Source organism: Macrobrachium rosenbergii, chromosome 10, assembly GCF_040412425.1.
Source record: "Macrobrachium rosenbergii isolate ZJJX-2024 chromosome 10, ASM4041242v1, whole genome shotgun sequence".
NCBI classification, from domain to species: Eukaryota; Metazoa; Arthropoda; class Malacostraca; order Decapoda; family Palaemonidae; genus Macrobrachium; species Macrobrachium rosenbergii.
The window spans coordinates 26,362,553-26,390,228 of record NC_089750.1 but is presented as its reverse complement, the minus strand read 5'-3'; the positions used below and the strand labels follow the sequence as shown (position 1 = coordinate 26,390,228).

At 35.4% G+C, this 27,676-nt stretch overlaps 1 protein-coding gene across 16 annotated transcripts in view; it reads left to right on the top strand.

The window, feature by feature from the left end:
* The window catches only part of wake (wide awake), a 1,231,097-nt gene that overhangs the window by 520,528 nt on the left and 682,893 nt on the right, over positions 1-27,676 (top strand). For 4 of the 16 annotated variants that reach the window (XM_067110042.1, XM_067110043.1, XM_067110040.1 and 1 more), the window contains exon 1: positions 2,753-4,459. The exons of 7 other annotated variants lie outside the window; for them this stretch is intronic. In XM_067110042.1, the coding sequence (XP_066966143.1) occupies positions 4,326-4,459 (134 nt within the window). In that variant the 5' untranslated portion in view covers positions 2,753-4,325. Of the gene's footprint in view, positions 1-2,752; positions 4,460-27,676 lie in introns of those variants that run through there. 5 more of the 16 variants (XM_067110033.1, XM_067110034.1, XM_067110045.1 and 2 more) reach the window with 3 other exon arrangements.

Below are 27,676 nucleotides of genomic sequence, written 5' to 3'. Positions count from 1 at the left end.
ACTTTCTTCCTCGTCATTTCGATGTATATAGATCTAAATGGCTTTCATTAGGTTTTTAAATTTTTGTTTAAATGTATGAGATTTCAGTAGCTACTAGGGGTGTAAAAATACCTTCTAAAACATTTTAAATGTGCAAGATCAAAACCTTTACTCTGAAAAACTGCTAAATAATTTAATGAGGCTACCTCCAACACAATTACGTTTCTTTTCTTTTTGTAGATGGCACTGACGCAAGGAAATAGAAACGATACGTATACTTTGACTTTAGGGACGCAAATTGGGGTCGTTTGGGTATTTTTACGAAAGTTTGGGGTAATTTGTACCTTCTCTTTAGTCCGAAAGACTTTGTTGCGGGATATGCCTCAAGGGAGAAAGGATTTCTCTCTCTCTCTCTCTCTCTCTCTCTCTCTCTCTCTCTCTCTCTCTCTCTCTCTCTCTCTCTCTCTCTCTCTCTCTCCAAGTTAATCTTTATTTGGAGTTTCAGGTGAATCTGTTTTTGAAAGTGTTCTTTTAGGAAGCTCTATTATTTTTCAGTAAAGTAAAATATACTTAGCTGGGCCTCCTGACTATTCCCTGTAGTCTGCTCCTAATTTATGTTTGTAGATCAAGTTGTACAGTTGCTTGATGGATTGATTTAGGATGTTTCTACAATAGCTATGGTTATCTGTTATCTACGCCGTTGAATTATTTATGAGAGCGAAATGTTTACGTAGTAGCGAATTAAGTCTCGCTCATATTAAAGCAGACCCCCTATAGTTTATTGCTCTCTCTCTCTCTCTCTCTCTCTCTCTCTCTCTCTCTCTCTCTCTCTCTCTCTCTCTCTCTCTCTCTCTCATAGCCCCATTATAACCAAATTAATGTTCTTTTGATTCATGAATAATCAGTTTTTCGTGATTATACAGTAAACATTCATGAATGTATGTAAATAAGCATCCCCTTATTAGTTGTCTTGAAAATATATTAATAATATTTCACAGAAATTTCAGAAGTTTACTTAACATTAAAAAAGTTTAAATTATGATTATTTTGCATTATTAACAGCACCCATTTCTGTTTGATGGACCTCAGAAGCGCATTTAAGGAGATACGCACGTGTCTGTTCATTCATTTTTATCAACTAAAGTTCACGAGGCTGTCATTGTCGAAATCTTGATGTAGATGTTCTGGAATGACGGATGTATTCAGTAAATCGCATAAATCGGAGTGGCTTTACAGATCATTTGTATTTCTCACACTAGGAAATTGTATGTGAAGTAATTTCATTTGAACAATGTCCTTGGATATATTTTTATATTAGAATTTTCTCCCGTCTCTTTAAAATTCGGATAGGTTCGTTCTTTTCACATTGTTTCCTTTTGTGTCTTTTACATGCTTTTTTATTATTATAGGTGACGTACTATAAATTTCAACCATTTCACGTACGTATGCCCAATTTAGGAATAAATGTTATTTAAGTTATCTTTACTTCTGAAAAGAAAAAAAAAAAACTGTGAATGGGCTTTCTATTGTCAAAATGGTTTTCCTTTTAACCGTATGGGATAGAGAAAGGGGTTGAACGCAACATTTTTAGCCTCTCTAAGTTGGCTGTAACTCTTGTGTGATGGCGTTTTAGGGAAGAATGGGTTTTAGAGCTTAACAGATGCTATCATCCAGCTTAGGGCTGAGACATAAGTAGATAAATGTAGGTTTTATAATGCGCTCTCTCTCTCTCTCTCTCTCTCTCTCTCTCTCTCTCTCTCTCTCTCTCTCTCTCTCTCTCTCTCTATATATATATATATATATATATATATATATATATATATATATATATATATATATATATATATATATATATAAACTTTATGAAGTCAAATGACTATATTATATATATATATATAATTATCATACATATATATATATTTATTTTCTTGTTGTATTTATATATATAATGTTTATATATCATATTCTTAAACTTTTTGTGAAGTCAAATGACTATATTCGAATTATCATACATTATGGTTTATTTTCTTGTTGTATTTCTTAATGTTTACTATCATTTACGCGGTGCAGCGACTGATTGTTCTATTTTATTTTTCATTTCTCCTTTTGTATGTTTTCAGCGAGCAGCTCCTACATGTGCGCACGCATTCAAGTGTAGGTCAGTTTCTGTGTATCGTCATGAAGAAATTATGAATTTTCTATAATTCGTGTCCCTTTTTTTAGAAATAGTTGAATTTAATCTATAAGTTTTGCCTCACTAATATCTTTTAGCCATATTTTAAGTTAATATTAATTCCATTAATCTGGCAACATATTCCTAGCCTTGAAGGTTGTTTTAGATAAGTTCGCTTATTTTCAAATGATCCCGATCAGGATGGGAATAAATTTGGGATAGAAAGTGCGTCGTTGGAGAGGATTGGCCTTTTTGTTAACTTTTCAGAGATATAGAAAAATGGGACTTATGGAAAGGAGTTCGCGAGGTATAGATGGAAAGGAGGGAGGGAGGAAGGAAGGAAGGAAGGAACAGGAAGAAGCAAGTGATGAAGGGACCAGGGAATAGAGGTAGGGAGTGGACGGATGGATAGGACGGTCGTGACTCGTCGTCTCCGATGGGGTTGAGGATGGGGTAGTGGTGTTATGATTGGGGTGGCGATAGGGTATAGCCAGGGGGTGGGTGAGAGGAAGGGGTGGGTGCTGTGATAGGGAGGAGGAGGAAGGACGAGATGGGTCGGGCTGGGTCGCGAAGTGGAGGTCCGTGGAGCGGGTGTGAGCCAGAACCGGTAGCGGCGGCCGAGTGGAAACACACGCGTGTCGCTTCCCCCTGACGCTTCGTGTGGGCCCCTCCTGCTTCCTGCACACTCCTAGGGGGCTGCTCTAGTCCTCTAGGGGGTAGGGGCGGAGACCTGCTCCCCCCTCCGTTGTTCGTGTGTGTATGTGTGTACGCGTGCCAATGCCTGTTAACACCTGCTGCCCCTATGGTGTACCTTAGTGTGCCTCTCTGTCTATCACACTGCAACTTTTAACACCATCAAATACTTTTCTTTGTTCTTATAATCACACTTTTCAGAGACTTCGTTTTGTTGCTTTTTTTTCAGAATTCCTCTTCCACTCTTCATTCCCATTCCATTCCATTCCTGTAACTTTTCTACTGCGAAGTGATCTCCATCTCTTAGTGGCGATGGCGTTAAGTACCCAGTGGAAATATTTGTATCTAGTGTAAAGCAAAATGAATAGTTTAATTTTACCTGGATAAATGAAAAGTCTACGTTGAATCATTTCTGGTTACCAGCACTCTTTTTTTCTAATGAAAATACTAAGTTGTTCCTAAAAGGTGTTTTACATTTACAAATGTGCTTTTCCTTTGATAGAAAAAAAAGGCAAAATCACTAATCTTTCCATGCAAGGTAAAATCAAGAGTATTGCACTTGACTTTGCAGAAAATAGTTTGATCTGAAACAGTTCCATGAAATGTGTTAGCTGTGAAGGAAGAACATACCTCGAGTTTGAAACACACTGGCTTTAGTGTTCTTAATTTTCAATACATTAACCATTTAGTGCAGGAAACTTTCGAATGTTGAAGATGAAATTCGACTGTTTGGGGTCTTTGGTGAATATCAGTAATCTTGGATATTGAAGCCGTAAATCAACCACGTAGGAAATATGTTTCTCTTGTTTCATTAAGCAATGATTTCTTGGGCGAAAATGTAGCAACAATACTGTTCCTCTTAACGTCTTTCGGCAACTCGATTATCGCAGTTTGACTTGCTCTGAGTGATGGCGACCCATGACCCTGCTGCTCCTGTTGGTGCCCTGACGGATGATTTTTCCTCGAAGGTCATCTCTCATCCGAAAGTGAAGGGAAGCACCACCGAGTCGCGCTGAAGAAGAGGTGGGGAGGTGGCGGAGGAGGAGGAGGAGGAGGAAGACGACGCTGTCAAAAGCATCTCCTTGTGTCTATGCGTTCCTCTTCGCTGTCTGATCCTTCCGTTTTCCCCTGAACCAAAACCCCCCCCCTTCCCCCTCTCTCTCTCTGTGACGATCATGGCGCTCCTTTCGAAACACTGGGAATCCTTCGGGAGAAGAGATAAATAGTGTTGTTCTGTGCTCCTGATTTCCTCGCTCACAGTTGCTACTCATTAATAGAAATTACTGGTACTGCTACTTCTGTTGCTGCTGCTTCTGCTGTTGCTGTTACTGACACCTCAGCCTATCGTTGCTCGCCCTCTGCCCCCCGCCTTCACTGCTCCTGCTTTCGTTGCTCTTGTTGAGGACTCTTCCTTTCTCCAGCTCACATCCTCACCATCGTCACCACCATCTTCATCGTCGCCCTCGCTCTAGCCATCACGATGGAGAAGGAAGGCGAAGAACCTCCTCCATCACCCTCCAAGGGGAGAATGCCCTCCGTGAGCTTCGGAACGGCTGCTTTCATCCTCATCCGGGTCAAGAGAGCTTTCAAGAAGAAGAGAGCAAAGCTGAAAAGGTAAAGGAAAAAACAATCCTTAAAGAAAGCTAATCTGTACTTAATGAAGAGACGTATTTTGGTCAGTCTTGTCACGATTACCATTTAGTCTCCTTTTTTGGAACATGAGTAGTAAAGGGCAGTTATTAGATGTTGGTTAACTTCATGGCTACGTGTTACTATTTCACACAAGCAAAATATGAAGCACAGCCAGTTTACTCTTTTTTAGGTGTTAAAGCACTGCGGTGTGTATCAGTAGGCTGATTACTTTTAGGCTGATTCTTGGGGTCGAAGGTTCAAAAGACGCCTCTTGTGACTTTACTGTTAGAGTCTGACTAGTTGCTCCACGACTTACTCAAAAAAAATTCCTAATTTTCACTCCTTCTATCACTGTTCAAAATTTTCGGGGGAAAGAGGTCTGTTCTCAGCAGGTTTACAATTTGATTAGTTTATGCAATTTCTAGTGAGGAAGACATTGGAATATTAAAATATTTAAAATCTACATGGTTTGATTTTTAATTAACTTGTAAACTTGTTCCATAAATCTTTGGTTACACGACTAGAGTGGGTGACGCCTTGACCCCAAGAATCAGAAGTGTAAGGGTGTGGTGTGTTCGTAGTGTTGTACAGCATAAGTAATAAAGTAGGCACTTGAGGTATTTAGTGCCTGCAAGCACCAAACAACACACTCATACCTAGTGTCATAGCTTGCTTGCTTCGCCAGTATCGAAGCTTTCAATGACTGCACTCACGTATTCTTAGACTAATTACATTTCATAATTAGAATGATTTTACTGTAAATCCCGTAATGTAGGTGCAAATTGTATGCTGAAAGGGTCATCCCATTTATCGATTCGCACTGAATCGTCATTGATGTGTTATTTAAAACATTTTAGGCGGAAGGTCAAGTACTGGACAAGTGATTATTTTGTAATGAATAGCTGAATAAATTTTTTTTTATAAATTTTCTGTAATTAATATCTGAATGCATGAATACATTAAATTGGGAAAACTGATGGAAATTTATTGGGATTTTTTTTTTTCTAAAGGGAAAGTAACAATTGATTGGTACATGACTCTTGGCCTTCAAAACCACCGGAGGGCGGAGCCATACATACCGTATGTATTTTGTACTCGGTTGATTCACTTTCGTCCGCACAGACATATTCGCAAAAAAGTTATAGAAATTTTTGGAAACTATTCATATGGTGGAAATATTTTGCATGGATCGAGTTGGCATTAACATTATGGATATTAATGGTATCCATTAATTCAAATGATAGAATGTTTAAAGATCCCTTGAACCTTTTTATCCTTAATTTGTATTTTATGATTCCCGACAGAAAGCTGCTCTCCAGATTTCTTTTCCGTTGCTGATAACTTCCCAGGCTCGAACTGCGGCCTTGAAACTTCTTCTTACAGTAAAGAGCTATCCTAAAGTTCGGCGCTACGGAAAATCCTAGATTCTATCAAAAATGTAGTTTTTCCGACGGGATAAGGGCCAATCTAGACAAAAGAAATTGATAACACATGAAATTAAAAAAAAAAAACCGGGCAAAAGGGTGCTATATTTAAAGAAAAAAGATATTCTAGACGTGATAAGACTTTTTCTTGTTTATTGTATCGTAGCCAAGACTTATGGGTAGAACATAATAAAGCTGAGTCAAAAGTGTGGAACCTTATCTAGTATTTCTGGCGAAACATTTTAGGGTGAGGAAAAATCGCTGGAACAAAATTGGTTAAGGTCTCGCTCTCAGCGAAGCAATTGGCTATGGGGTGTGAGACTTCAGACATCACTAGTAGATGTCACTATAACATAGCAACGAAGAATTAGGTGAAAGTTCATAATAATGTGAAAGTTCATAATAATGTAAAGCGATTTTTATACCAAGACGGATGTTGCATTTAATATTTATGCAAAATAGAGATACGTTTTCCTTCACTTTATACTAGTTCTTAACATGCACTAGCAAAACTGTAACATGAGGTTCATCAACGAAGCAAATTTCCTTCTGGGTACCGTAAATCTTCTTTGCTTTTAGGGAACAGGGATACCAATGTGCAGTCCCAAATATTTTAGTATGGCATATTTGGCTCAAGGAATTTTTTTTTTATAGGAATTGCCGGATGAATTTTATACAACGCAAAATGACTTTCTGTATTTCTGTGACAATCTGTGAGTTCATGTGAGGAAACGATTTTTATGAGCCTTTATCACCGGCTTTAATTTGTTTATTTATTTGTTTGTGCATATATTTAACATTTATATAAGGGCTAATACCATTATTTTTCAAAATCAAGTAATAGAATGTAAATAAGATTCTTGGCTCTTTCATGGTTTTTTATTGTTAAACACTTTCCAAATTGTTTGTAAATTGTTGTAAATGCGACAATAATCAGCAAAATTCGGGAGACGTGTTTAGGACTTTTTAAACGGAATAAAGAAATCCCTCATTTTTTTTAGTATAGTAAGATCTATTCCGAATGCAACAATAATGTTTAAGGAAGTTATAGTCTGATAAAATATCTCTTACCTTTGATAAGGAAGCAAGTCTCTTACTTGGTTTTTTTTTTTTTTTTTTTTTTTTTGCAAATTCCGGTTATAACTGATGTTAACTTTGCTCTTGTTACCCGTCAGGTTTTTATTAATATTTCATATTGTTGATTCATTTGAAGAGTTTGAACGTCTTCTTTAATTGATAATCTCTCTCTCTCTCTCTCTCTCTCTCTCTCTCTCTCTCTCTCTCTCTCTCTCTCTCTCTCTCTCTCTCGCCAAACATTTCCATAAGCAAATGTACATGAGACCAAGAGTAACTTTTTAATACATTCCTGGAAATTAGTGCAGAACTTTACATTTGGATGATAATGGTGTTATTTTGAGCTGCGAATGGTCCGCAAAATTTTGGTAAAATATTTTCACACGTTTCTATTTTATGGCATAGTATTTGCGTACTGATTTTTTCTGTGTTTTTTTTATGTACGTTGTGTCTGCTGACACGAGTAGGGTTTTGTTATTCCAATATAAATTCATGTTGAGTAAGGTTTCTGATATACAGTGTTAGCTGGTAGCTAATGTTATGTCTCTTTTCCTGTCAGTAAGCTTCTATAATGTGTTTTTAAGCTGGCTGAAAGATTTTTAATATATTTTGCTATGCTCGTAGTCAGCTTTCGATTCCTTTAGCCATTCGATAAGCTTTCTAATGCATCTAGTTATAAGTTGCCTCTCAATATATATCAGTTTGAGCTTTCAGGTACATGTCACTGCTCTGGCAGTGAGCTGTGTAGTATATACCGTCATGCTGGGTTTACGCTTTCTAATAATTTTATCATAATGGCTTAGGTTTTAAATCCATGTAATTACACAGGCAATGGGCTTTTTAAAAATCTCATTTAACATTCAAGTTACCTCTCTAAAATTTGCCGTTGTGCTGTAATAGTCTTTGTAATAGTCTTTATAGGCGGAAAGCTTTACTGAGGTGATTATTTGCGCTAGCAGAAAGTTTGTAAAATGTCCTAACATAAAGTAGCTTTTACGACGTAAATCGTTTTCCAGGCAGTAATCATTCTAATATACCTGCTTTTGAAGGTAGGAAGCTTTCTTTCATGGTATATAGGCAATATGGTTTTTTCTGTGTTTAGCTGGGCCTGCCTGGTCATTCTCTGCTTCCTTAACTGGTTTGTTAATAACTGATTGTTATCATTTTTGCGCTTGTCATCTTACAGAAGGCTTAGTTGAAGCAAAATTCAGTAAACAACAAGAGTGTATGTCTTTCCAAACCTCTGTTCCATTGCCACGGCAAATAACTGTTCTACCTCTGCAAAGGTGAGCATTTCAATTACTGGCTTTCTGTGATTCATGATGTGTATTTTTTTTTATTTTTATTTTTTTAGATACCAAAAGTTGCCCAGAATCATGGAACTATGGGCAAAGCAACGAAGGTTTATCGAGCACATGTGAAGACAACTCTAATTACAAAAAAGTAGCCGTTTTACAAGTAATGTTCTTATTTTGTTGTTCTAAATTTTTTACTAATGTACGATGATTATTATAAGAGGATAGTCCTTAATTGGAAGTTCATAAAAACAGTACAAGTCCCTTGCGAACTCGTAGAGTCATTAATTTTTTATAGTATTTTCATGTGTCAGTATGAACCCAGCAATGAAGTTACAACAAAGGGAATATCGATCGTATCGATTCCGGAAATACTGAGTATATGAATATAACTAACCTCTACGTTATATATCTGTATATAATATTGGACAGGCAAGGTTACTCAGACATGTATGTGAGTAAGTTCCTCCATCGTCTGTAGATGTTATGCATTTGAAGGAAAGGAATGACTTGGAAACGTATCAATGCAAATATTGTGAACGCCGATACAAAGGACAGGGGTCCTTTATTTGATTTGTCTTCCTTGGATTCCTTAGCAAATAAAAGCAAAAGTATTGCCATAAAGTTTGTCATAAGTCTATATTTGCCTTGTCTTGGAAACTTAGGATTAGTAGCAGGAAAGGTCTTTTGTCATTGTATTTTTCAGGATCATATTACACTCACAGATTTATATGCTGTATAAAGCTGTACGTAAATTTCTTATTTTTATAGTTACTTGGAAAGCATTGCTATTCACAGAGGAATTCTTTATTCAGTAGCTACCGTGTATAGAATTTTAAATATATTTTAGATTCTTTGTTATTACGACATCTTGAGTCAACTGGAAGCGTTACGTCACCGATTTTCATAGTGGGTAGAGACGTGGCTAGATTTTCATTTGATCTCTCTCTCTCTCTCTCTCTCTCTCTCTCTCTCTCTCTCTCTCTCTCTCTCTCTCTCTCTCTCTCTCTCTTTCTAGGAGTAATATTTAGACTGTACCATGTCAGTACTTGGCTTGCTGTTTGTTTGAAATGTTGAAAATTCTCTGAAATATGAATCATAATAATATACTTTAACAAGTATTATTGACTCTTGGTGAAGGAATTTGAGGCTGGTCCTGAATATTAGCAACTCTAAATTTGGCTCGTGCTCATTTCTGCCGTCGTGTCTTGCGGCTGAAGTGTTGAGGAAAATGACTGGTGAATTGAATAACCCTTCAAGTAGTATGAGATCCCAAATTACGTTGCATCTTCAGTTGTTAACGTTTACTGCCATCTTGTGATTCAGTTACCGAAATAAAGCAAACTTTAAGAACTGCTGCTACCACAGGCCTTGTAGTTCTTAATTTTGTGTGTGTGCGTGTTTCTGTGTGTACGGATACAGACATATATATATATATATATATATATATATATATATATATATATATATATATATATATATATATATATATATATATATATATATATATATATATATATAAAAGTCTGTATCCTGTATCACACACACACACGCAAAATTAAGAGAAAGTGTGCCTGTGGCAGGAGCAATTCTTAAAGTTTGCTTTTAAAGTTTGCTTTATTATATATATATATATATATATATATATATATATATATATATATATATCTATATATATATATATAAATAAAAGTCTTTATCCACACACACACATAAAATTAAGTGAAAGTGTGCCTGCGACAGGAACATTTCTTAAAGTTTGCTTTATTATTATTATTATTATATATATATATATATATATATATATATATATATATATATATATATATATATATATATATATATATATATAATAAAAGTCTGTATCGGCACACACAAAAATTAAGAGAAAGTGTACCCGTGGCAGGAGCAGTTCTTAAAGTTTGCTTTATTTCGGTAAATGAATTATTACTTCCGGATTCGATAACGATCGATATTCGCGTTGTTTTAACTTCATTATTAGGTTCATACTTGTACATGAAAATAAAAAATAGAAAGACAATATAGATACATACATACATACACGCACATATATATATGTGTGTGCGTGTGTGTGTGTCTATAATGAAATACCAGACGTTGTCCATTTTGGGACCGTCCGGTTAGCTTTATGACATCGTATATTCTTGGGATGATTTAATAGTTAATTAATAGAAACAATATCCCATCATAGTTTTGGTGGTTGCCTATAAACTGCTAATATGGTTTCCATCACTGGCTGTAAATAATGCGTCCTATAAAAAGAAGTCTGCGATAATGATGTAGTAAAATTCATCGAAGTATTCAGTATTTATGATCCCATACTTATTGGCTTTCATATCCTAGATATAATTTTCTGTTTTATTAAAAAAAAGTGACATGTTGCCACTTATTGTGAATTATTTTTTAAAGCGGTCAAAGAATAAGATTAACACAAGATCGCATTATGTTGAGAAGATCAGTATTGTGCAAATTCAATTGCTGATGTTTTCCAGTTATGGTAAAAGATCCTTTTTCATTATATAAATGAACCGCATTGCTCTTCAAGTTTATACTAAAAGGTGGGTAATACTTTACAACATTCTTAGCTACAGATGGGTGGAGGGATAGCTGAGTGTTTTCCAATAATGTATTGTTATAAGGCTCTGTCATATCGCACTCTCTGAGCTTAGTCTAAAAACAACAGCTTTAAAAAGGGTTTTAAAACTAGCCATAACAATGTAAATACGACAGTATTAACTATGAAAAATGTCAACAACAATAGCATTTGAATAATTGCAACGAGGGTAACAATACAAAAAACTATAGAAAAGTGGCAGGGGTAATGGAATGATTTATAAATGCGCTTATGCTTGTCCAATTTTTGCTTTCTGATTTCATTACTGTGTAGATACATGGCTCCTAAATCCTCTTGAGGCGACAAGCTTATGTTTCCATGCGGCTGCAATGTGAGATTGCTTTTCTTGCAGTTCTAAGGCATTTTGTCAACGATTATGTTGCCGTGAATGGAGTTCGCTGCGATACAGTGTCACTGTAGATGTATGACGTCATGAGAGGCGTATCATGGTACAGTTTTCTGTTTAAGAAACGCACGATTATGCTTATGCTTCAGGGAATATTATTGTCTGTTTATACCTAGCTAAGTGAAGTACTTGTGTGTGAAAACAGATCTTTAGATTTGCGTATCCGTGATGTAATTTAAGTGAAAGCTATGGAATTATTTTAGCTTTCATCTGTAAATACTTGCTTTATAAGTAAGTTTACAACACAAACATATTCACATACCTATCTCTCTCTCTCTCTCTCTCTCTCTCTCTCTCTCTCTCTCTCTCTCTCTCTCTCTCTCTCTCTCTCTCTATATATATATATATATATATATATATATATATATATATATATATATATATATATATATATATATATATATATATATATATATATATATATATATATATATATATATATATATATATATATATATATATATATATATATATATATATATATATATATATATATATATATATATATATATATATATATATATATATATATATATATATATATATATATATATATATATATATATATATATATATATATATATATACATACATGTACGTATGTATAATTGTATGAATGGCAGTGTGTTTGTTTGTATAACCTCAAAAACCGACGGAACGGTCACAAATTTCCTTACTGTTATAGAAGGTTCTATAAACAACACTAAGGACAAGAAAAGGGAAAAGTTGAGTCTTAATCCTCAAGGAAGCGATGAAGCTGTTTCATAAAAGATGACCGGTTCTTATTCATGATCGGAAACAAGAAGGAAATTCCAAAGCTTAGTAGTAGAGAGCTTAGAAACAATAATTGCTCCTTGGAATTCAAGGATTTCAAGGAACGACGCCGGCCAGTAGCAGAAAGAATTATGTAATTGACTTTAACGGTCTGGAAAAACCGTAGTCTTCAAATGTAAGGAGGGAAACAAAAATGAATTTCGCCAAGGATGAGGAGCAGTACTCCAAACACGGACGGATTTGGCCAAAATAAAGCTTTAGTAGCTGCAAGGAAGACAAGAAATTACGTCACCTTAATACTGCACTGATTTCCTGTAATCATACAGACAGTTCCTTAGTAACCTGAAAACCAAAGTTTTTCCAGAAGTAAAGGATCATTCATATTCTCCTAAAGAGAATAAAAAACTGTAAAAAGTGTGTTTTGGAGTCAATAAATGTTATAGCATAAACTTTCACAACAGTTTACACGATCAAAGTTGATAAATATGCCATTAAATCGTCTGCTAAAAAAACTGAGAGCAAACTAATATCTCTCTCTCTCTCTCTCTCTCTCTCTCTCTCTCTCTCTCTCTCTCTCTCTCTCTCTCTCTCTCTAAAGGTTCAATTCTCTAATCATAAAAGTGGAGTAACTCCAGTAAATGTGTCTTTATAGACATTTCTCAATTCCTAATGCATTTAGACGAAGAGAAATTTTGGAACTTTGATGTCATATCACTGAAGGACAAAGCGGTTTGCAGGTTATCAGGTGGACGGAGTGATGTTTGAAGGGGTCAAAGGCTTTTAATTGATTCTTTAAAGAAGGATCCCTGTGGAGAAGCGAAGGCTGGATAGATGTCTGAATTGACTAAAAAAATGTGTTCTAACGAGATAACCGCATTCACAAAGGACTTTCCGTAAAAAAAAGTTAAGTATACCTTAGTTTAACCAGACCACTGAGCTGATTAACAGCTCTCCTAAGGGCTGGCCCGATGGATTAGACTTATTTTACGTGGCTAAGAACCAACTGGTTACCTAGCAACGGGACCTACAGCTTATTGTGGAATCCGAACCACATTATAGCGAGAAATTAATTTCTATCACCAGAAATAAATTCCTCTTATTCTTCATTGGCCGGTCAGAGATTAGAACGCCGCGCAGGGCCAGCAGCGTGCTAGCTGAGAACGGAACCCACTCTTCCAATGAGGAACTAGGACTTTCTGTAAATGGTTACAGAGGTGTCTAAATACTTTCTTATGGTAGATAAATTTTGTAACATTCCCGCACACAGAATTGTCTGAAACATTAATTTCACCTATAATGCTTATAAATTTGAATAAAAGTATATTAAGTTAGAGAGGACGGGAAAGTATTGCCTTTAAACAGTAAAGGAAGAAACTATAGAGTGCAACGTTAATCCTTGTCGGAAACTGCAGTATACAGACTTAGCAAGACAAATAGTAGTAAACAAAGAAGAGTGTTGGGTGTTTAAATGGTTTCAGAGAAAACCACCAATTAAAGACCGAATGGCTACAGCTATAGCAAAAGTGAGAGGGGCGGGGGTAGGGGTGATAGTTCACATGGAAAATATTTCGATTTCAAGCAGACGGGCTTCATCTGCATCTGTAACAGATCTCGAAACAGAATGGCTTTACTTTAGTTAATATTGACCTTTGCGGACACTGCTGTCTGACAGCGCTGCCGTAATTAAGCAAGATGCTCCAATAGAAATAAAAATGTTAGACAAAACCCATTACAAAGCAGAAGAATGAGCTAAGAATTAGCTGCGAGAAGTAGCTGTAGTAGACCATCAAGAGTGGAGAGTAGATTTACTATGGGTGATTTTACTAGGGAAGAGGAAATTTAATTTTATAAGTGTATTTTTCCATGGCTGAAAGAATACGTAGTCACTATTGGCTGGGAAACCGAGCAAGGGTGTTATTAGATAAGAAAGCTGACAAAATCTCTTAAAGTAATTAACAAATATTAATAAAATTACTGAGTAAATAAAACACTGAGCAGTTGTCTGAGTTAAGATCAGGTTTTATACTTTTAAACAAAATCCGATGCTAGTTCCTAACGAATAACGATTCATAAATAATTATAATGATAAATTCCTAATATTATTCTGTTTAGGAGAACCTACTTTCTTTTTCCTCTGTCGCCATTCATTTTTCTTTCTTTCCTCGTGTTCCATGAGGTTTTATGTGTGCTCTCGCTCTTTTCATCATCCTCTCTTGAGATGAATGTATTCTGTCCATTTGTACGTCCTGACGATCAGCCAGTCCGCAAATCCTTTGATGACGGCCTAGAGGGAATAACAGACCTACCCCGAGCTTTCATGCCATTAGTCTTTGTTTTAAAAGTTACTGTTTATCTTATTCTGAGTTGGAGGTTGTGAAACAACGTCGGTTGTGCCCTGTCCGTGTCGTCCAGTTCAAAGAGAGAATCGGTCGGATTCCACACTTTTTTTCTTGCCAGCTCTCATTGTATGTATTGTTCGATGGGAAACACTTTTGATGGGAATGCTGAATGTGATGAATATTTTTCTTTTCCGCCCGGGATCGCCTTTTTTTATTTCCAGGTGCTGCCGAGCCTTCGTCTGATGCTTGCATATGTCCCACTTTAGCTTTATTAAAGCTGCAGTTGTGTGTGTTTAAACACCAATCTCTCTCTCTCTCTCTCTCTCTCTCTCTCTCTCTCTCTCTCTCTCTCTTAGCTCATACTCCATTGCCGCCTCAAAAGTGGTAGTATATATTTTAGATTAACGAGCATTTCAGATGTTTTACTTTTCTGAGATTAAAAATTGGCTGCACTCTCCTCTTCTTCTATCATTATCGAAATTTACTGGTGCACTTATGACTAAACTTTGTTAAGGGAGCCATTGTGTGAATGCTTGCACGCGCTTGCCGACTTCATGGGAAGCGGAATTCGTATTGTCCTGCTAACTACAAGCAGTAACGCCGGGTCATAAAAGTACGGGGAGCTCGTGGTTGTGTAATGTAATGAATATTTAATGACTTCTAGAGACTGTAATTTTACCATGGAAAAGCGCTCTTCCACCTCCCCAGAGGAAAGGCGAAGACAAGAAAAATGTTCTCTCTCCCGAGAGCTATTTTCACTATTCACATCTAAGCGCTGAATGTGTTTGTTTAATAAATGTGGAAAATTACAGAATCTCAGTTATGTTCTGTGGTAATACGCTTTTCTAATTCTCGGCTGAACGTTTTCATCATCAGCTATCTTTCGAAAGTTGAATGAGTTTTCAAATACCCACACACATGTATGTTGTTATGTGCATGTATACCTAGAAACATGAATATTTATATATATTCACATATAAGTTTAGAAATGTTTACTAGTGGTCAGGTTAGGTTCAGTTATGATGATACTAATATATATATATATATATATATATATATATATATATATATATATATATATATATATATATATATATTATATATATATATATATATTAAATATCTTATCTGTAGCCTACGTATCGATAAAATTTTTTCGTGTGTGCGTGCGTGACAGTTTGACCCTAATTTTACATGTGCCCTTTTATAAATTAAGATAAGCCCTAACAACTCGTTAATAACGAATTCATTGTAGATTAAAACGAACCCATACCCAAAGGGCGTTGTGCATCGTAAGTGCACAAGGGTTTGCACCTACGCCTTTCTTTGTACTGATACTTGAGTGACAGCTGAACTAGCCACTCGCTGAGTGAAGTGGTCCATAGAAAATTCAATATTATTGAGTTTTGGTGCTCAATATTTAAATGATGCGTGTGTATGCTCGCGTATGCGTGTGTCATATTTTCATAATACCTTTTTCCAGGAATGTCAATGTGGTCGATTCCTAAAATGAAACCCGGAGACAAACCTAGAGTTGAATGTCGATCCTAAAAACTTAAAATTCTACCCACATTTTTCTTCGCGTCAGATTGTCCCCCTCATCACTCGCCCTTTCAAGCCGCTGGCGGCTGAGCCACGTTCGAATCTCACTCTTAATGAAATTAAGAGTTTTACGAGAGAAGAGAAGGAAAGATCCGAAAGAAGGGAAAGATGCTGTAGTTCTCTTTAATCCTGAGCGATACGATCCCGAAGAGCACCTCATTAGCGCGACAACAAAGCTGTTATCTCGGGTATTAGAAGGGGAGGAACAAGGTCGCTCTGGGGTCTCGGCAGATTCGGGATTGCAGGTATTTGCTAAGTTATAAAGAGATTAATTAATGAATGCCACATGTGTCAGTTTTGTTTATGCAGTGTTGTCTGCCTTTTTATAGATTGTTGTTTGCGTATTTCATGGTACACGCATACAGAAGTATATACCCACATACATGTACTTGTGCACAGACGTGCTTGGACACCTATACACACCTAAGTATACACACAAACGCACAGATACACACACACACACACACACACACATATATATATATATATATATATATATATATATATATATATATATATATATATATATATATATATATATATATATACATACATACGTATATATATAATATATGTGTAGAAATATATATATATATATATATATATATATATATATATATATATATGTGTGTGTGTGTGTGTGTGTGTGTGTGTGTGTGTGTGTGTGTGTGTGTACATATATATCGTTTTATTTGATTTTTCATTCATTTATCCACTTCTTTATCAATTCAGTTGGTGAAAAGTTTTCTTATCATTCGGGAAATATTTCTTAGCCGAGAACCTCACCGTCAAAAGGAACCCACCAGTCTTGCACCGGACATTAAGTGCTTCCAAGATCCAGGAAATTCTTGTGGCCAAGAGGATGGAGGCAGCCTGAAGACCTTTTGCTTTCGCAACTAACCATATCTTGTGTGGAAATTAAGTCCACGCTCAGTCTGCCGAATACAGACGCCTCTTTCATTTTCCTTGAGGTTCATGTTACGCGTCATATTTTATACAACTTTCTTATTTATTTACCATATTTTCCCATATTTATAGTCTAAATAAAAGGTATTATATACAATTGTTTACCCAAATGTTTATGATTATTTTTAAGTATACCTTTGAATATGTTAGAATGTAGATTTATCTGAAGGTTAATTCGTGTATGCACCTTTTTAGTATACCCCGTGTAGTTTTATATAAAATTTATTACTACCAAACAGAAAATAGATATTCCGTACTACTGGATTAAGCATATTGGATGTCTTCATCAGTTATCGTAAACAAACGCAGGTTGCAATTTAAGAAGCTAAAATTTAAAGACAGTAAGTGACTGCAAAAGATTTCAAGTTCTTCCTATAAATCTGATAGTTTGCGTTAACTTAGGAAATGGACATTATCTCGACCCCAACGCTTCATTACATATATTTTTCAGCTTTTTGTTTCTTCTCTATTTCATTTTTAGATGCTCTTATTTCTGATTGACTGTTATTCTACTTTCCTCGTTCGTTTCGTCTCTATGTATTGTTTTCTTCCTTTATTTCTTCTTCATAGTTGTATCTTCCCAACCATAATATTTTGCGATTTGTTATATATAATTTTCCATACTAAGTCTATTTTGTTTTTCTCTTCAGGAAATATTGTAGGTTGAATGTGGTCTTAATTCATTAGAGTAACGAGGCTTTGTTAACTCAGTCTTTGTTTAGACTTTTAAAAGAGCGCAGTGCTGAGCGGCATTTACATAATCGCTTTACAACTATTACTATTTTAATTAAATTGCAATTGCATGATACAATACAGGCATTCACGTGCAGTCATTGTTCCTGATCTCTTATTGTAGGAATGCCTGCGCGGCTTCCTCATCATGGACGGTACAAAGGCGGCATTAGAATGTTTCGTTTGGTTATTAATGATAATTGGTTGCATATTAATAAAGCTCTCTGCAAGTACATCTGGTGCTCAGGTCGTTGACGTCGTGTGCATCAGGGGTTCCTTCACACGCCTCACCGGCCTCTCATTTCGATTTCGGAGACTTGCGGCTATGGATGAAGTTTGGTTGTTGCAAATATATAAAATGTCTGTGTCACACTCACACAGATATATATATATATATATATATATATATATATATATATATATATATATATATATAATTATATATATAATTGTGTGACTCATTCTTCAAAGAAATACACGCACATGCACATACACATATACATACATACATACATACATATATATATATATATATATATATATATATATATATATATATATATATATATATATATATATATATATATATATATATATATATATATATATATATATATATATATATATATATATATATATATATATATATATATTTTATAAGTGCCCATTCTTCAAAGAAATATACGCGCACACACACACACACACACACACACATATATATATATATTGATTTGAAGAATAGTTGCTGTATTAAATAGCTGTAACTCAACTTCCTTGTTCTAGTTGTTATTGGTATATTACGTATATTTATTTACCAGTGATTGCTTCCAGTTCCATTGAGAAAATGCAGTCAGAATGCCAACCAACGCTAAGCCTCATCAGTAAGCATCAGAATCCCGTAGTTTATTCAGTAGTCATGTGATAGTGGAGTGCCGTGGTTTGACAGCAACTGTGATGCCTTAATCTAAGAGGGAGAAGAGGAGGACCGGCTAGTGATTTCCTACTTGATGAAATTCTCTGTCGAATGTTATTTTAGCGTTTGGGATGATTCACCATTTGTTTCGTTAGTTGAATAAGGAATTATTGAGTCGAAATGAGTGAATGTTTCCGACGACGCTATGCTTCTATGTGCTTCCGTTGCATCAGTCGCTTTTCCTCTATAGATGCTCTTCTAAACAAAAGTGTAAAGATAGAGCTTGTGTTTTTCATCTCTGTAAGTCTTACAGTTGTCAATATCCACGCGAGTAAAGTATCGAATTTTATCATTGGTTATCGCACTAAGCTGTAAGATTTCGTCTACTTCTGTTTTCCACGTTTTTATAAATTTCTTCATTCAAGAGTCGAGCGTCCTCTTCGCGTTTGGAATTCAGTTATCTCTTATTCCTTCCTTCTTCGTCAAGCCTGAACTCTCTGTGTTGAAACACAGGTCACTTTCGGATGGAGACTGTTCCTTATGACTAACACATATGAATAAAAAAAAAAAATAGTTCAGTTGGAAGATAAAACATTGCCGCGGGACACAAATTTGTTAAGGTTCCTTTAAGCAAATGCTTTTTACACCCTTTGTTTCATTCTCCGATGAATTTTCTTAGAATATCCGGTGTGTTAGGGGATACGCCATCCACTTATCTGCTAATGGGTAGTGTGCGGTGTTCATTTTCTTTTCTCCTCTTGTGTTTTGTGCTTTGTAGCAATTTGAAAACTAATGCCAAAATTTTTCATCCGTATCTTTTTCGTGAGGTCATTCAGTACTGCAGAGGTAATGTTATTATCAAAGCTTAGTTTGTCATACGTAATAAAAGATTTATATAGAAATATAACTTTATCCTTCAGAAGCAAAACTTGATTATCGAACGACAAGAGAATAGTGTGTCGCTCCCTCGTGGACCAGTTCATTTAATTTCGCAGAAACTTCGGCACTTAAAAGATTGTACAGTTTTGTTAGCTCATGAAGGTTCCTTGTTCTTATAACAATGTCATGCTTTTAAGTAATTGCGAACGAGATGTTTAATGTAAAATTGCTGAATGCGATCGTAAGTGTTATTAGAACCACATTTCGTGTTGTCTAATTCTTTTTAATTTTGTAATTAACATTTACAAATTATTTTAAAATAAATAATGAATTAAAAAGGCAAGCAAGACACTGGAAGGTGTACGTGTGTGTTTTCGAAATAATTCTACCAGGAAAAGTTGTATGGAAGCCTGACACAAGCGCCAGCTGGTACCAGCATGTGCTAAAGGCTGCGATCAATCTGTCAATGACCTTCAGACGAGAAAAAGTCAAATTCTCCTGATATCAGATTCATCCTTTTCCTATTTTTATATTTCTGGTGAAAAGATTCAAGGAAGAAGAATATGAGGATATGAATTAACCGTATGACATTCTTAACGAAAGAACGGCTGTATTAATACAAAGGGTGAAAAATTATTATTTTTTCTTGGGAATATTTATTCCATTATAGCTCTGATACAAAGAGCCTGTTAGTGAACCAACGTAATCATACTTATGACATGTGGTAATTCAATTCTGTCTTTTCAATTTTTGAAGAAAAAAAATAGAGAACACGATGTTTTAAGCGTAAGGCTTTGAAAGTGCCAATTATTTACGAACTGATAACATCAGAACTACGAAGGAAATGGGTGATAATAAGGGGGGTAAGAATTTATTTTATTTTAAAGCGACATATATGCATATATATATGTGTGTGTGTGTGTGCTTGCTTGTATGTGTATATATATAAAAATATACACAAGCAAGCATACACACATATGCATATGTATATATATATAGTATATATATATATATATATATATATATATATATATATATATATATATATATATATATATATATGTATATATATATATACATTGTGTGTATTATATTCATACTATAGATAAATATATACATATATATATATATATATATATGCATACATATATATATATATATATATATATATATATATATATATATATATATATATATATATATATATATATATATATATATATATATATATATATATATATCTGTGTGTGTATGTGTGTGTGTCTTATCTGTTTATGTGTATGGAATCCATGGCTGATTGGTACAGCTCGCGGTTCACGTTTGCTCTCGTCCTATCGTCCACCATTCCATCCAGTTGTTGTAACTTCGCACCGGTATCTGCCATGGTCAGTTAAAAGGTCGTAGGGCTAACAACCTCATTCTTAGAAATTGTCTGAGATACCAGACGTCTGTATCCCCCTAGCGGCACCTTCCACCCAAATGTGGAAGACTGGCGTATGGTGAAAAAAAATATAAAGTATGCAGGTATGTAAAGCATTTGTTGCAATGTCGCCCTGTTGTTTTACATGCGGATATAAATAAAAAGTAATGGACTGACCATGGCTGTTATGTTTCTGAGAAATAATTACTAGATACCTTTGGGGATTATTGAATTCATCAATTCCTTCTCTGAGATCATTTGATTTAAATTATCCTGAAGGGTTAAGGTTAAATCAGTGTCTAATCTAAGGAAAGGTAATGTTATGTAGATTCAGTTTCAGGAAAACAGGCTGTTTTAGGTACTTGAGAAACCCAAACCTTTCCTGTGTCGGATTGGAATAGGAGTTTTGGCGCCATGTTGAAGTAGATGGTGAATCTTTAATCGAGGAGGCGGCGGACGGATTGAAACTTTCCGTATCATAGACTTTATACGAAAGCTCTTCATATTTTGTTTATTCTTTTCATCTTTATTATATCATTTTACTTATTCTTTTCAACTCTGTTATATCATTTTACTTATAGCCTCCCATGTACATCGGTTTCAAGAAAAAGGTCATCAATGGATCCTTATCTCTTGTTTCCTTGGGAGGGATAAAAAACTGGCTTTTATGTTTGGTTTTTACTGATCATTGTTGTGTTAAAAGGCTTGTTTCATGGATGATGGTTTGCTTGGCGTAAATCTTAGTTGTTCCTCTTCATTATTTCTCTTTCATTCTCCATATATATATATATATATATATATATATATATATATATATATATATATATATATATATATATATATATATATAATCTGATGGTTCATAATTAGAGAGTATGATTCAAGGACGTTCTAGAGCTTTGTTAATTTTTTGCATGTTTATTTACCATAATGATTTTTTTTTTTTATTTAAGGCTTCACTTATTTCACATGTTTCTGGCTTAGCCTTAGACTTTGATCTGTTCTTTATTTAAGATGCAGTAACTTAGATTCAGCTTTTTCTGTATCTAGACATATAAACTACTTATTAATTCTCTGTGCTAATAATTCGTTTAGGCCTCACATTTCAAGGCTTCTACTCCATGTTTTTATTGAGTATTACCTGTAAACCTTTAAATTAACAACTGTTTTCTCTAGGTTTGGCCGTCAGTACTTTGCCTTTGTTGTTCAAATTCTTTTTTTTTTTATACAACTGTGAAGTCTTAGTACTCCGCTCTGCAGAATTTATGTTCACGGGTCTCGTCTTGGAAAGATTTTATCACTGAAAATGAAAGGATACTTTGTCCTCTTCTAAATTATTATCTCACCGCATGAAATCCATATATACGTACCACTTGGATGATTTACTGACATATGCACAGATGTATACCTCGTTTCTTAATCTTCGTGCACGGCTCTGTGAAAGCAGTTACTAGTACCAGCAAATTTCTTATACATCCTTCATGAAGGAGCCCACCTCAGTGTAAAATACTGCATATTATCATGCGTTCATGACTCCCGAATTTTGTTTTTCGTAGAGTAATATCTAAAGAAACAGTAAAACTTGAGAGAGAGAGAGAGAGAGAGAGAGAGAGAGAGAGAGAGAGAGAGAGAGAGAGAGAGAGCAAGCCAGGCTTTGGTGCAGCCAACGCATTCAGTTGCCTTTGAGTTTCGTATTACCTTTCCTTTGGTTCAAAGGAATTTTTTCATGCATTGTATCTCGAAGCGTTTCCTGTATTTTCCTGAATACCCAGATGTTGTTTTACTATTGTATTTTCAAACCGGAATACATGCATTATGTAATATTTTACCAAAGTGCTTCTGGAAAAAAAATCAATATGAAATGGAAAATTTTTCTCCTCTTCAGTAGAGTCCGAGTCCTTTGCTTTTGTATTTTTGCTTTAATTTTCTATATTGTGTGCTTAATTTACTTTTTCAATAGAATTATTTATTAATAATTTATTTTATTTAATTTTTCAACAGAATTATTTACTAATAATTTTTGTATTTCAAGCTGAAAGTGTTAGTAATTTTGGAAATGATTTGGAATTACGAATTAGTTAGATTTGTATTAATGTTTTTGAAAAATTTATAATTTTTTCAACTTAAAAACAATATTATTTGCGATGGAATTTTATTTTCCAGGTTGGTCTTTCTTATGTTTCGATTTTGTGTACCGTGGACAAATCCCTAGATTATTCGTGGATTACAGATTCGATACTGTTGGTCAGAAAAGCAATCTAAAAATTATGATGGAGTGGGCATCCAAGAATCAAGGATTATATAGGTAATCCATAGGCACTCTCCTGGCAGATATTGCAAAGACCAGAATAGTTCGTAACTGCAAAGTTTTGATATAGAAAGCTCAAAGTTACCTTTTCGTGAGATCAAGCAGCCTTAATTTTGAAAAGAATAAAATCCGCAGGTCACGCTCAGCTTTAATGTAAGATCGCTCATAAATTTTTACCCAATAGTTTTGGTTAATGCTGCATATGCTGTTTGCCGTCACATTGCAAAACATTGTAAGAGAGATGGTTATGGATTCAACACAGAACCAAAGTCCAAAACTAAATTCCCAATTCAAAAGCAGCAAATGCAAGTGAAGATATACCAATTCCCCCCCCCCTTTTTTTTTACCTCTTCGAGCCGGACAATAATGAAGCTGCCTTTTACAGACAAAGGTGATGTAAATATTTTCATATTGTGTTGTGAAATTGGTGCGATTATAACCTTTTGCCATTTTAGGCCTCTAACACTTATAAATTTATTGTTTATCGTGGGATACGTTAGTGTGCAGTTTCATCTTTATTTAGACAATTCAAGGTCACGCAAAATTGAGGAATCCAGACATGAGTGAGAGAAAAATAACTCTTAATATCTATATCCATAATTATTGGTGACATTTGTTTCCTGCTATTTTATTATGCAGAGTTGGTAAGTGCAGAAACAATCGCCGTAGGAGCAAAAGAATCAACCTTATTGTTAAGTAAGAAAAGTGGCACATTTTCGTAGGAACAAAAGACTTAGTTGTAATTTTAAGTAATAAAAGTGGCACAAGTAAATCAGATACTAATGCACCCTACTGAAGTAGGCATACTTTAAGAATTAATTGTAGATAAAATGACTGACTGAAAGTTAGCTGGTGTCACAGTCAGTAGATAGAGTAAAGGAGGAGTAAAGAACACTAGGAAGGGATTACGTGAAGGATCTCTGAATAAGAGGATTATAAACTAGGAACGCTTGAGGGCGTAGCTGGAGACAAAAGTGATATTGAAAAGTTATTGTTCATGATCGCTTTAGGTAATTTCCAGTCATCGATTCGTACGTTTATAAGTAACTTAAGGTTATTGAGTCTTCTTAGCATATTGGTTCATAGTTTTACTGTGTATTTAAAGTTAATTTTCATTGAGGTATTTCTGTTATTCGTCGAGCGTTAACGGCATTGATTTTAATTTTCATTACTTGAGTTTCTTTATCGTAATTGCTCTGGGCTTCTTGAGATATTTAGCTTTAGCGTCTGTGGATTTTTCAAGCATGATTATCCAGTTGTCGTGCTATGCGTTGCTGGTTGTAAAAATTATGATTTAGGGACTAAAGGATTGGCATACAATTACTTCAGTGGGAACCATAGCATTGTAATTATAGCTGGATGATGTTTTTATGCTTTCAAAATGAGCACTCCAGTTTAAAAGCTCATCATGGTACCTTTTGTCAACTGTACTTCCTCCATGAGGGAGAAAGATAGAGAGAACCAGGATAACATCATGGGAATTGCCCCCTCCCTTCTGTTTGTTTCGAATTTTCTCTCTCTCTCTCTCTCTCTCTCTCTCTCTCTCTCTCTCTCTCAATGTTTTCCAGATCCAGAGTCAAGTCAATGTTTTCCAGATTCCAGAGTCAAGTTGTTCTCTCTCTCTCTCTCTCTCTCTCTCTCTCTCTCTCTCTCTCTCTCTCTCTCTCTCTCTCTCTCTCAATGTTTTCCAGAATCCAGAGTCAAGTTGTTCTCTCTCTCTCTCTCTCTCTCTCTCTCTCTCTCTCTCTCTCTCTCTCTCTCTCTCTGTATACGTATGTGTCTGTGTCTCTCCAATTTTTTGAGCAATTACCAACCGCGGGTTTTTCATTGCCTCTGGGAATTGCTTCCCTCGCCGATAGTTCAAGGGAATTTATTCTTTGCAACAGCTTTCACTTTGTAAGTGTAGCACCGTGATTGCTCTATTGCGTGTTGTGAACTTTAATAAATTTTACTTGAAGGACTCGAAGCGATTAGCAGTCGGATTTATTAGCTACATTAATTAATCAAGAGTGGCATACATTCACTAACAAGATTTCGCAAGAACTGTATAATTTTCGAATGACTGAAGGCAATATTTGCGTATCATATCTGATTTAAATATTTTGACTCCACAGTATTTTTTCCCCTCAAAATTTATAGCTTATCCTTTGCTGAGACATACATTATAGTTATACTTGCCTTCCTGCAATTCGTAGAGATTTGTCCTCGAAGGTCAGTTAACAATTTAAGAATTTTGCAAGTGCACCAAGTATTGAAACTCAAATTTTCAGATATTTTAACACTGTCAAAAACGAGAGAACCGAACACTGATAAAAAAAGCCGAAAGAATCCTCACATTTTTTGTTCAAGCCGACACGGAACATCCATAGGCAGTGACAGGGAGTCTTCTCCAAACATGCGATTCCAGCATATGATATGAAGGTCTTTTTTTTTTCTCTCAGGAATTTTCTGGGGTGTGAGGAGGACTTTCAGATGAGAGTGCATCGAGGATACCCTATTGAATTGTTTGAAAAGTTGGGACTTATTAATACTTGTAGTATTCATAATGTCTATACAATAAGACTGAATTAAAATGAATTTGTTTAATTAATGACCCGTCCTTATCTTTTCTCTCGGTTTCAGTTCTCATTTTTTTTTTTTTTTTTTTAGTGTACCTTAGTTTAACCAGACCACTGAGGAGCTGATTAACAGCTCTCCTAGAGAGGGCTGGCCCGAAGGATTAGATTTATTTTACGTGGCTAAGAACCAATTGGTTACATAGCAACGGGACCTACAGCTTATTGTGGAATCCGAACACATTATAGCGAGAAATGAATTTCTATCAGCAGAAATAAATTCCTCTTATTCTTCATTGGCCGGTCGGATATTCAAACGCGGGGCCAGCAGAGTGCTAGCTGAGAGCGGAACCGCCCCCCCCCCCCACAAGGAACTCGTTCTCATGGGTATGAGTTGGCTTTGTGTTTCCTTCTGCAGGTTATAGTGTGCAGCTGTGTCATTAAAACGGTAGTTTTGCCCACTCGTATTATGGCACTGATGCCATGAGCACTTCATTCTGAGCTAGGCTAGCTTACATCTTGTTGGATCAGATGTGTTCATGTTCATTCAAAACTTATCAAGATTTTCTTGTTTAATTGTTATTAAAATAATTTCTATCATAACTTCCGTATCTGGAAGTTACGTTAATAGTAAAATTCAAGCAGCAGGAGATAATTACAGTTTATATGCATATCGATATAAACAAATACTCGTTAATTCTACTTTGCTCGTAATCTTGAATATCTTGCAGCTTAGAGAGAGAGAGAGAGAGAGAGAGAGAGAGAGAGAGAGAGAGAGAGAGAGAAAGGTGGATTTGGAACAGACCGACAAGAAGAGAGGTACTTCAGGCGCTGAATGTCTTCGTTTAAAGTAAGTTGTTCCTTTGGCAACAGGCGTAGCATGACGAAAAGGTCGTTGGTGTGTGTGTGTTGGGGGGGGGAGAACAGACGGGAAGTTTTAGGGATTTTTCAAAGGACTCACTTTTTTATTTTTCATTTTTATAGAAAAGCCGTGGGTTAAATTACAAAGTTAGTGAAGGAGTTCATTACTGTATAGGGGTAATATCTCTCTCTCTCTCTCTCTCTCTCTCTCTCTCTCTCTCTCTCTCTCTCTCTCTCTCTCTCTCTCTCTCTCAGTGAGGCTTACGTGCTCACGAACTCCTTTATCCTTGAAGTTAAAGAGAGAAAAGATGGGGAAGGGAAGGGCTGAAGCAGAGTTCTTTCTCTCTTTCTCATGGATCAGTCGTCATTGTCAGTTCATGTTCCATTTCAGTATATTGATAAAGATTAATCTAGCTAATCTTGTCAAGTATTCGTTTCATAAAGATATAGAAGATAAGCCTCGACATCGAACTTAATAACTTCACAAATGGACAAAAGCAAGACTGTTCATTAATGCTATTTAGCTCTTTTTATAACGAGAGGAATATCATGGCGATTTGCCGATTGTTTTCGAGCCATTGTAAGAGTTTCTCTTTTTAGAATAACTAAATATTTATTTTTATTAAACGATAATGTACATTATTATTGTCAAGATCATTTATTTCTGGCTCTCTTCGCGGCCCTTTTAAAAGTTTAAATGTCTTTGATGAGTGGCAGAGACAAAAGAGAGGCCATTGCATTGCTGCATAATGTCCCAGAGACCGAACGCATATGCCGTAGATATGATCAGAGCCCAATCCCCCTTTCCACCCTGGCTAGGACCAATAAGGCTGTCGATGACTCTTGCCAATGAAATCTATAGATCATGAGCGGGTCTTGAACTTGGGAGCACCTCACTGTGAGGTCGAGGTCGATGCAAAGCCATCAGAACTACCACGGCCTTTTCCTTTGGACTCTCCATCTCTTATGAAAATGTTTGGATGTCGTATAGTTTTGTATGTAATTAATGATATCGA